The sequence below is a fragment of the Pagrus major genome, chromosome 11 (assembly GCF_040436345.1).
Source record: "Pagrus major chromosome 11, Pma_NU_1.0".
NCBI lineage: Eukaryota > Metazoa > Chordata > Actinopteri > Spariformes > Sparidae > Pagrus > Pagrus major.
In genome coordinates, this window is record NC_133225.1 from 27,813,053 (window position 1) to 27,825,011 (window position 11,959).

The following is an 11,959-nucleotide window of genomic DNA, read 5'->3' on the forward strand; positions in this document are numbered from 1 at the left end:
CCCTTTTAATTTTAGCAATAACTTTGCTTCTTTTCACAGGATTATGTAACCCATTCACATTAAGTGTCATTATCTTTTATTTCTGATAGTCCATTTGCTGTCAATAATGGCCTGTTGCAACCTGAAACATATTACCCTTGAACTTAGGTGTAAACAACTATTGAAATATGAACAATGCAGAACACAGTGAGCGTACAACAAATTGACTTCCACAACTAGGGAACATATATGCTCCTTAAAACTGAGGGGAAAGCCTGACTTAACAAAAGGGCCCCTCCTTGAAGTTACAAGAGTCACTTCAAATGACATTGAACTCTACCATGGCAGTCTTTCCACCGGTGCACTCTCCCTCTATCAACAAACCTGCTTATCTCAAGCTAAAAGTCAGTCTTTAAATCAAAGTAAAATAAGAGGAAGGAGAGGATATGAGTTGTTACAAGTCATTTGTTAATTATCAGTTCACCTGATGGGGCTGAGGAGGATCAGCCGCATTCAGACCCTGAAGTTGGGATCTGGTCTCCTGGGGGTTGCAGCTGAAAGCGCGCAGTTTCTCTCATATCTGCTCTGGGTGGGATGCTCGTTGATGGCGCTTGTCCCCGACCCTCTGCCACGCTGTGATGCGAGATCCTGGAGTTGGGCCAGGCTCGTCTTTGTCACACCGCGGTGAGGGATGTCTTGTCCTGGGTTTGGTGTCTCGTGAACTTCCTGTTTTATTTTGAAAAGTAACTCTCCTCTCGTTTCAGGTCACTTGCCCTTCCTCATGTGCCACCAGTCTGACGTCTCCCCTAATCCCTAATTGTTTCCACCTGTGTTCCCTCACCTGATGTGTCTTATAGTCTGTGTCTCCCTTTGTTCTGTGCCAGAGTGTTGTATTCGTCACGCACCCCAGCTCCAAGCTCCAAGAATCAAAGTTTGTATTTCTTTCCTTGATCCTCTTAAGTGAGTGACTTTTGTTTGTAATTTTTCTCAGTGTATTTCAAGTCTAGTTCATAGCCATTTGTTTGCCTCCGGTGGAGTGCCTCTTTTGTTTCATTCATTTTTCATAGTCAGTCGTGAGAGTAGTTTATGTTTATAGCCTTTTCTTCTTCCTCCGATTGGAGTGACTTTTTGTTATAAGTTTTCATAGCCGAGTGAGCCAGAGTAGTTGGGATCTTAGTCCTTTTATTTGCCTCCTCAGGAATGATTTTCGGTTTCCTTATCCTTTTTCTTTGAGGTTTTGCCTCATTTTGTTGTTGTGCTGTTTATTGTTTTCTCCACCTGCAGATTAGATATTGTGATTTATAGCCTGTTTGTTTGTCACCTTGCTCAAGAGTTCAAGTGAAGAAAACAAATTTCACAATAAAGCCTGCTCTAATTGTCCTAATTCTGCTCCTGAGTCCTCCTTCCAAGCCTAGGCCTGACAGTCTTGGTCGACGGGGAACCCCTTTTTCCGCAGGTCGTCGCAGCTTCTCTTGCGTCATTGTAAATCCTGGGTCCACCGTCCAGAAACACCTTGAGCTTGGTGGGCGGGGGGGTCTGGAACTGCACACCCTTAATACCTCCTTCTTCTTCCAAGCAGACGACAGGATCTGATCTTTAGTTTTATACTCCTGAAAGTTAATTATTATGGACCGCGGTGGAACATCTCGTGGAGGTCGCGGAGCCAGAGCTCTGTGGCAGCGCTGTATTTTCAGATCGAGCTCGCCAGAGGCAGCCAGCTCTGACTTCAGAAATTTGACCATAAAGTTCATCATGTTATTTTCTTCCTCACCTTCGGGGATGCCATATATGCGGATATTATTTCGCCGTGACAGAGCCTCCAAGTCTGTCACATTTGTGTGCATGAATTCCTGTTTCTGCTCCAATTGGCGGAGCGAATCCTCGAGGTCAAGGTTGCACTCCTCCAGAGCGGCCACACGCTGTTCACCTTCCTCGACTTGCATTGTTGTGTTTTTCAAGTCCCCCCTGATATCTCCTAGAGCCTGGTTAATTTCGTCCCGGAGTTCACGCAGCTCCTTCTTCACGTCCTCTCTCAATGTAGACTGGAATGAGTGCAGCTCACTCTTTACGTTGGAGCGCATCGCCTTAATCTCTGCATGAATACTAGCTAGCAGGCTAGCTTCAGCGGGGGTCAAGTCTGGCCGGGCTAGGTGAGCTAGCATTAGCGTCGTCATTGCTCTCCGCGGCTGCTTTCTCGTATTTTCCAGATCTTGTGTTCACTTTACTTTTAGCTTTACTGGTTTTTTCCCCTTCCATAGTTTAACAACTGTATTACTGTGTTAAGGCACTTGAATCTGGGGAATTAGTCTGTGTGAGGGGGAGAGTGTTCAGTCAGCCTGCCATCTTCCCAACGTGCCAACCGGAAGAAACAAAAAAGCAATATTATGAACACTACTATTTACTCAGATGGGTTTTTATCAGCCACACATGAGAGCTGGTTTTGTTTTTCGCCCTTCTTTGTGTGTGTGTGTGTGTGTGTGTGTGTGAGAATGTCAGCCTGGCAAAATGTGGTGCTGGAGACACGTATTGTTGCTGAAACTAACACAGAAGCAGTTCTGAGTACTTTGTCTGTCTGTGGACACATTTTGTCAGTGCGACAGTACTCAGAACCACACCCCTCTTCAAACTTGACTGACTTTTGATCTCAATTACACACCTGTAAAGTCTCATTCTCACTGCATCTTGAGCAGTTGTGGCGCTATCGTGTTGACAAAATGTGTCCACAGACAGAGATATAAACATTTAATCACATATGCATTAGTCCTCCCCAAGACCTTCAAACACACTTCAATGTGTGAAATTAGTACACTTATTCTTTGAGAAGAGGATCTAACTGCTACTGAGTTGGGGTCTTGGCCTCTCCTGTTCTTGGGAAAGCTGCAACCTCGTCTGGTCCTGTGCATGTTCCTCAGTCAGAATAATTTGTTCCTGAGTCAGCTGTCTGGTCGACTCCCGTTGCTGGTGCCTTGTCAGCGCACCAGCCAACACTTGCTCCTGGTTCTCTGTTGGCGGCCCGGCCGACTCCCGCTGAGGGTTTTTGGCATCTGATTGACTTACACCTGCTCCTAATTCTCAGTCGGTGGTCTGGACCACTACTGTTCTTGTTTCCCAGACAGTAGTCCTGCTGACTCCCATTCCTGGTGTTGGGAATTGATGGTAGGGCAGGTGTGGTTATTAGAAATTAATAATTATTGATAATAATTATAAAAATTAAATCAATAAAAATTTAACAGTTTTGACTGATTGGTTTCACTCTAGTCTATGTGTTAACTTCCACTGGGTCTGCTGCGCTGCGTGTCTGCTCCGTCCCAGCTCCTGCAGTCCTCAGCCCTAGGGAGCAGATACGCAGGACTTCTATTTCTGGTGGATGCCAGAGCACGGCGCAGCAATTCAGCCGAATTTAGCACAGAGCAGACAGGAAGTCAGACACAAAACAACAACATATGTTCCGATTAATTTTGAAAATTAAACACTCCATGTTGACGCCAGCACAAAAACCTCGAAAAAGAGACAAATACAAGCTCTTCTTCTAATCCTTCGGTTGGGAACACTTCCTGTTGTTGTGTTTGTAACACATACCTATAACTGCGGTCGCGCGTGATTATGTAATTATCGTGGGAACTCCTCAGTCTCGTAACTCCAGCTGTTCAGCGGAGCTTGGTGGCGGATTAAAAACGCAGCCAGTGGGGGTTGCCGGACGACGGATGATGAAGCAAAACTGTACCGGAGCCGGAACACAGCAGACATGCATCCAGTGGAATCTTTGGGTAACAGGAAAAGATTACATGTGTGTGTACGTGTAGTTAAGAGAGCGAGAGAGAGAGAGAGAGAGAGAGAGAGAGAGAGAGAGAGAGAGACAAAGATTAAGAGATAACGCTCTTAACGGCAGCTAAGCTAACACTCAAAGGCTCAAATCAGTTTGTGATGAGCACAAAAAAAAGCAAGCAGCAAGCTTTCTTTTATAACATAAAACTATAGCGAATAAAAAGGACTCAGCGGTCCACAAACTCACAGTTAATGTAGCTTACAAGCATACAATACACGCTAAGTATCTGCCCAGACACTAATTAAGCCTCACTTGTAGTGCGTGTCTTCTTTAATCCAGCTCGCTTCCTCAGTGTGGATTAGAGGCGGTTGCAGCGTCCTGCAGTAGCTGTTGAAACAGCGTAGTCGACGTGGGCATTAAGAAAACGGGCAAAGCGGGCGTTTTCTGAGGGGAAATCCTCCTTCTGCAGGGGTATGAAAAGAGGCTGGTTGCGCAGCGTCTTTTCTGGATCTGAAGCGTGTATAGTAAACACATGTCAGCTTTGGCTCATCCAGCGAGATGAAAGACTGCGGCCTAGGCGGGTAAAATCCAAATGTCTGGGTGCTCCCGTTGAGTAACAGTTGTGCAGACGAAAGCTGATGCTTCCAGCAACACATAACTCTGGGACTGCATTGAAATGAGCCTGCCTGCTGTACCTATCTTCTCGGGTCACGGCGGAACTGATGCCATCAGGTGCGCTCATAAACAATGGGGGATGGGAGTTTTCAAATCTGGGGGGACTGTGACAGGCAGGCGCCACCTAATGGACATTAGGGTTGGTGCATTTTCCTTTGCTTACCAGGCATTGTTAGTGCAAGGAGGCCGCATTTAAGTGTTGGGCTACACGCAGGCCGCTCTGATGTCAGAACCATGTGGTCGGTCCCAACACTGGTTTCCAGTAGCCAGTTCCTCCGACTCCTGCTGCAGTTGGTGGTCTGGCTGAAACCCACTCTTGCTTCACATGTCGCCCTGCCTTGCTGTCACCTATTCTTGCCACCTGCTCCAAGCCCTCAGTTGACTGTCTGTGCCAATTTCCAACTCGAACTACCTGAACGGCATTTGGCAGCCCCTGCAAATCCACAACCAGACCTGCAGGCAGAAGCCCCTACTGACCTCCAGCTGCTGGCCTCCTGTTCTGCCCTGCAGCAGTCCCCTTTTCCATCACGGAAGCTGTCTTCTTCTTCTGTGTTGCAACAACACACTGAGCCTGAGCTGCAGCAGTCATTGGTTTCTTTGCAGAAGATGACTCCTGTTTCCCTTGCACCACTGGCTCCCCTGCCAGTTTCCCGGCCGCTGTACTGTTGCCAGCCTCCAGTCCTGCTGCCCTGATGCTGGTGTCCAGTCCAGCAACCCTGTCCCAGCCTCAAGTTACATCGCCCACATTAAGGCCTTCGTCCAGAGCTGCTCCATTCTTCGGCCCAGCCTCCTGGTAACACTAGCTATCCTCCCCAGTTCCTGCTGTCTTCCAGATAACTTTAGTTTTCTCATTTTGCTGCACGTGACCTCTTTGGACTTGTTTGTGGAGGGGACGGCTCCCAGATGTCCTTTTAGAAAGGGGAGTACTGTCATTGTCCTGAGTTTTAGTTTACTTATTTTATGTTTTATGTTGAAAGAGACTCTCCTTGTGTGCCATGTTTTGCTTTATAATTTTTTTTTTCTGCCTTTTCTCTGTGTTCTAATTCGCCACTTAGTCCCTGTGTATTTTGTTGGTGAGTTTCCCAACGGCTGTAATGCCACACCTCTGTCCAGCCCCCAAGCCATCCTCTCCAGTTCCCCTTTTCCTCCAGATAACTTTGGTTTTGTTGAGCCCCCTTGAAAGGGGGGTACTGTCATGGTCATGAGTTTTAGTCTAGCAACTAAATGTACACACAGCAGCAACACACGCACACACACGCACACACACACACACACACACACACACACACACACACACACACACACACACACACAAAAGACCAGCTCCCCTGCTTAGTGTTGTACTGGCACTGCTCTTGTTAAAAATATCCTGTGGTTTCGCCATGGTAGCCACGGTACCTTGTTAAAAAAGTGCTTGCCAGTGCAGCAAACAACAGAGCAGCTGTGCTTAACTCTTTTGTTCAACATAAAACTAGCGCTAGCTGTCCCTCGTTATGAGAAAATCAATGGTGGACCTTCCACCAGCTAGCACTCAAGCCATTACCGGGGATACTCAGATTGGGGGCAGTATTATTCAAATGAGACTCCTCTTTACGTAAGAAGAAGACCAAAATCTGAATTGCATGCCGAATCTCATGTTTTCTGACCTTGGCAGCCCATAAAAACACTTACTGGGATGTCTTATTTCGCAGTTTGTGGGCTGTTGGGTAGTCAAGACACCCAAATGTATGTTCACAAGCACTGAAACAGTGAGTTTTTTTCTTTTTATTAGATGTCCACTTTGAAGCTTGCATCGTTGTTTTTCAACCCTTCTTTATGTCTTGCATTTGCGTTCTTTTGCTTAAAGGGATTAGCTGGATTGTATAGCGCAGGACGCCTGAATAGGTGGTGTCTATCTTTGCCAGGCAATTAAATTGTTTGGCCTGCCACATGAATCTTTTAGGTGCTCACAGCATTGAAATATTACATTTAAAATATTCAAGAACAACATCTTCCAGATACAGTGTCCCCGTACTGTGGATAATAAACAGAAGAAATGGACGATTTGGTAGTATGTCCTTCTATTGAAAGTACTCTACATTTTATATTTATCTTTGGCAATGTAAAATTATACAATGGCTGGAAGATAAGGTTGAAGCAATAACTAGGTAAATAATTATATGGAGGAAAAACAAGATGGGAGAGATGGGAATCAGTTGCATTGCATTGGTAGCTTGACAGAGGAAGGGAGATGTAGGGAGGAAAAAAAATCAAGTGTGAGAGTGAATGATGTAATGGAAGAGTTGTTGTGGAGTGTGTGTGGAGAGGAGCAACGGGAGGAGAGAGAGAGAGAGGGCAAGAGGAAAGATGATGGAAAAGAAGAAGATAAATATCTCACCTCATGAAAAAGTTCACCAGAGGGCTGCGAGACCTCACCAGGTCTCTGTTCAGATCCACAATCACCTTCTCTGATGGTCATGGAGACACTGAAAGCAGCTGACCTCTGTATCCCCCTCAACACCTCCTGCAGGTCAATGCCTGTTACTCCCAGAACCATGGTCATCAAAACACTGCTGTCCTGCATCTCTCTGCTCACTGTGGTGCTCAACTTGTTGGTCATCATCTCTATCTCCCACTTCAGGCACTGACACTTTTCTTGAAATATGACAGATAATGTTTATTATATGCTGTTCTGTGTCATTCTATGCTACAAACACCAAGTTAATTTCTTATTCCACCTTCTATGGACCTCTATTGACTGTGTTTTTGAAAAAGTTAGATGGGTCAAAGATATCAGGACTTTTTGGATCTGAATGATACAGTGCTTTATTTGGCATGTAGGCTATGTAGAAATTGGTTTTCATGTTGCTGTAAATGAAATTTCACTGTCCACATTCTGTCCGTATCCTCACACTAACTGCTGTGATGTAAACTCATTTGAACTGCACATGAGACACTAATCATTATCTCTTCCTCCAGGCAGCTCCAGACTCCCACCAATCTCATCCTCCTCTGTCTAGCTGTGTCTGACTTGCTGGTGGGCCTTGTAGTGATGCCACCTGAAATCATCATGTGGCAATCCTGTACGTATCTGGATGTCTCATGTGCGCTTTTTTACCTTTTTAGCTTCACCCTCACCTCTGCCTCTTTTGGGAGCATGGTGCTCATATCAGTGGACCGTTATGTGGCTATTTGTTACCCTCTGCGCTATTCTTCCTTGATAACACCAAGAAGAGTTCAAATCTGTGTGTCTCTGTGTTGGTTCTGTTCGGTTACCTACAGCTTAATGTTACTGAAAGATCACTTGTCACAGATAGATTTGATGAATTCCTGCTATCAAGAGTGTGTTCTTCTCATGAATTACATTTTAGCGGCAGTAGACTTGCTGGTCACCTTTCTCAGCCCTGTTACTGTCATCATAGTTCTCTATATGAGAGTGTTCATGGTGGCTGTGTCACAGGCACGTGTCATGCGGTCTAAAATTTCAGCTCTCAGATCAAATACTGTGACTGTTAAGAGATCTGAGATGAGGGCTGCTAGAACTCTTGGTGTTATCCTTCTTGTGTTTGTACTTTGTATTCTTCCATTATACTGTACTTCTATAGCAGGACAGGACACCACAAGTGTAAATTCATCAGTTCAAATTTGGCTGTTCTATTGTAACTCCACATTTAATCCTCTGATCTATGCCTTTTTCTACCCGTGGTTTAGAAAATCAGTTAAAATCATTGTCAGCCTTCAGATACTACAGCCAGGCTCCTGTGAGGCCAAGATAATGTAGAGATAAGCAATTAATGTGTATTTACTTAATTATTTTATGAAAGAGAATTTAGTTGAATTGATGGTGAAATGTTGTTTTTTTCAACTGCACACTGCATTACATTCACAAACATTTTGAATGAAGACAGTCAAACACCACAGTCATGTGTGCACAGTGTTGTGACATATAAACTTATTTACTTTTGTAGCAATAAACTGAACTAAATAAATGACAGCAAGAAAACAATTTCAGGATGTGAACCACTGATTTGATGCAACCTTTCCCAGTGAAGATGATGAAGTTCCACCCTTGGTGTGGATCAAATATTGAACATGCAGTTTCCTCAACATATCCTGCCAGTGTGTTGATTTTGTAACAGAAGTACTGACTGATCCACAGACTTGTTGTCAGAAAAAAACAACATTTTGAAGCACTCAAGGCAAATGTGATGCTAAAAACATTGCTGTGAAATGGTTGTTGTAATTTAAAAAGCTAAATGAATACTTTCATCACAAGACTGTTGGGCATAATTAACGGGCACGGGAGGTGACATGTAGAACAAAAACCAATTTGCGCTTTCAGGTTAATAATTTATGCCTCTCTTTTTCCCCCTTCAGACCACCTCCCACTGTTAATTTCAAAGTACCTTCAAATACCAAATAATTAACACAGAACTATGTACTAAGTTAACCCCAAATAAAAAACATGCAAATTCCTGATGAGTTGAATAAAACAGGAGAATCTATACTGTGTTATTTGACATGCCCTTGATTCTTGTGTTTCGAAATGTTATTATTTTATTGTTTCACTGTAATTTAATGTATTAGGGGTACAGTAAAACACAAGACAACCTTTCACTGTTGACTTTCTGTCCCTTAATTGTACTGGGGCTCTTTTATGTATATTGGAAAGCATTACTGTTTTTGCATGGTATTAAATGATGCTTGAAAAAATGTTGAGTGCTTTGAACCTTTACATGTGGTGGATTCTGGCCTTTTATTCCCTCAACCAGATAAAATTTAAGCAGGAACAGAACATTTAGGTACCCTGTCTTACTCGAAGACCATGAGGCTTGTCCTGTAAAAGCTTTACTGTTACCCAAACAGGGCCTGATGTAGGTCAGAGCTTTCATCTCCTGTAAGAAAAGTGAATTAAGTAACATCCACCTGAGAGGTGTCTTTAGTGCTCTGATGAAAAATCAAACCAGATGGAATTAAAAAGTTGACATGTCACATGCTTATATTAGTTTACCCACACTGATAGCTATAGATAGACAGCTATTTTGAAAAGTATTTTTTATATGTGACCAGTACTGAACCCTGAACCACACACAGTGTGACTCTACTCTGAACTTGCAGCAAAAGCTCTCCATACAGGTTGAGGCAAGGAAAGGCAGAGGCTTTTTAGTGTAAGTACAAAAATAACAATTTTATTCAACACTATTTCACATACAATAAAATAAGCACATTTGTATCTGTAGGAAAATCAACTAGTACCAGGGGTTTTACCAAAACAAGACCCTAGGTGAATAACACTGCACACTTAAAGGTTAGAAGGCACTGCACACTTGAAGCAAACTGTAAAAAAGCACTGCAAACTTGTAAAATACTATTAATGAGCACTACACACTTTCAAAGAAAAACATTACACTCTAAGACACCATGGGAAGGTGAATGGTCATAACTATCAAGGTACAAGAGCAATAAAACCACATAAAGCAAGGAGGCACTGACTAATTACTAGGGCTGGGTATCGGTACTCGATACTTTTCAGGTATCGACTAAAACAACCCGGTACCAAGTAGTATCGAAACTGCGCCTGTGAAACGATACCTGCAATCGGTTCTTTTTGTACCCAGATCAAGAAAAAAATTACTGTTTCTATGGTTTTGCTCGCAGCCAATCACCACAAGCGTTCTTCGATTCAATGCGCCGTGTGATTGGTCCACCAATAGTTTGTATGGCGGTAAAGCGGGTTCAAGCCGTGCAGAGTTGGCTGGTTATCATTACGAGATGCCGGCAGCAAAACGTTCAAAAGTATGGTTGTACTACACGCCTGTCGCACCGGGTACAAATAGATGCATAGAATGCGGCAAGATTATTTCGGGGAAAACGGGGAATACCAGTAATATGATGAAACACCTCATCAGGCACGGAGCAAACTTAAGGATGGAGAACTGTACGGTGTTTAAGAAGCCGGCGTCTACAACACCAGCGTCGTCGTCGTCATCTCAACAGGACACGGCGCAGGCGCAACCGTCGATAACTTCAGGTAATATATAAATGGTTATTAGGTTATTATAACAGTACTCATCGTTTGTGTGTTTATTTGTGTTATTTATATGACATTTATTGTCAAGTAAATCGTTTTGGGCATGTTGTAGGCATGTGTGCTAATGCTAGCCTAGCTAGCTTGCTAATTTTACCTAATAAGCAAGTTAGCACCCTACTACCGTAATTTTCGGACTATTGAGCACACCTGAATATAAGCCGCACCAGCTAAATTTTAAAAGAAAATACATTTTGTACATATATAGGCCGCACTTGAATATAAGCCGCAGGTTTTCATGTTGTACCATGAGGTATTTCCACAGAAAGATTTTTTTTTAGTTTTAATTTAAGACACGCTTTTTTTCAAACTGTGCCTGAAAATCAGCAGTACGGCACCAACACGGGATGCCAAGATTAAGTGCAGTAGCTCTATTTCCTTCTTTGACTGCCAGATCGATTGCCTTTAACTTAAAAGCTGTATCATATGCATTTCTTCGTGTGTTTTCCATGATGAGGGTGTGTGTATGATGCGCAAATGACAGTTCAAAATCAAAACTAGTGTCTTCTTCGGCGCATAATCTTTCCCCACGTCTGTCTCACTTTTGCGTTTACTGCTAGAAAGTGCCCCCCGGTGGCCGTTAGCCAGTAAAAATCTATAAATTAGCCGCACTGTGTGCATGTGAAAAAAGTAGCGGCTTATAGTCCGAAAATTACGGTACTCAGTCACATCTGTCAATGTTTGGTTCAGTGGTTAGGTTACCGGTAGTTTTAGCTTCTGTAGCAGCTTAATTACTTACGTACTTAATGTTAAGGTCCAACTACGACTACTACTACCACCACTGCACCGGCTGACGTTGCCAGAGACTCTAGCAGCAGCCTCACACCATTCACAGTAGCTGCAAGATCGCAGATGACAAGGGAGAGGAAGGAGGAATGCCACAGGAAAGTGTTCATTGTGAAGGGGCTTCAGCCTTTTTCAACTGTAGAGTCACCTTGGATTAGGTAAGCCAGCCAGCACTGATGATTGTAACTCACTCACTTATGCTCAGGAAATGGAAGTTTCAGCAACTAATGCTTTGAGATGAAACATTTAAAATTCTCTGTGTCCTGTGTTTTACTTAGAGAGATGGTTGCTGCCCTTAACCCACGGTATCAACCGCCATCATGAGACATGCTCTCTACCACACTGATACCAGCGTGGTACGCTGTAGAGAGGGAGAGAGTGCAGGCAGAGTTGGAGGAGACTGAGCATGTGGCGCTTACCTGTGATGGTTGGACCAGTGTAGCCCAAGATCACTACATTACAGTCACTGTCCACTTTGCTAAGGGAGGTCAGCTGCAAGAAAGGGTTCTCCACACTAAAGCTGTCTATGAGGCCCAGACAGGAGAATTTGTGGCAGAAGAGATTCGTCACGTAATGGCAGAGTTTAATATTCAGGGAAAGGTGGTAGCATTAACAGTCGACAATGCTGCAAATATGGGTGTGGCTGCTAGGATGTTGAAGGTGGTCAAGATAGGCTGCTTTGCTCA

General features: G+C 43.8%; 1 protein-coding gene across 1 annotated transcript; it reads left to right on the plus strand.

The window, feature by feature from the left end:
- The first annotated feature begins 6,954 nt into the window (after positions 1–6,954).
- LOC141004304 (trace amine-associated receptor 13c-like) lies at positions 6,955–8,180 on the plus strand. Its single transcript, XM_073475734.1, has 2 exons — positions 6,955–7,040; positions 7,379–8,180. Exons 1-2 carry the CDS (start codon positions 6,955–6,957, stop codon positions 8,178–8,180), a joined length of 888 nt encoding a protein of 295 aa, XP_073331835.1.
- Positions 8,181–11,959: the final 3,779 nt, after the last annotated feature.

Bases quoted from the DNA above. Each gene is read 5' to 3' on its own strand.
- LOC141004304 (XM_073475734.1), top strand. From the start codon at position 6,955: ATGGTCATCAAAACACTGCTGTCCTGCATCTCTCTGCTCACTGTGGTG. The intron at 7,041-7,378 runs GCACTGACACTT...CTCTTCCTCCAG, and splicing joins ATCTCTATCTCCCACTTCAG to GCAGCTCCAGACTCCCACCA.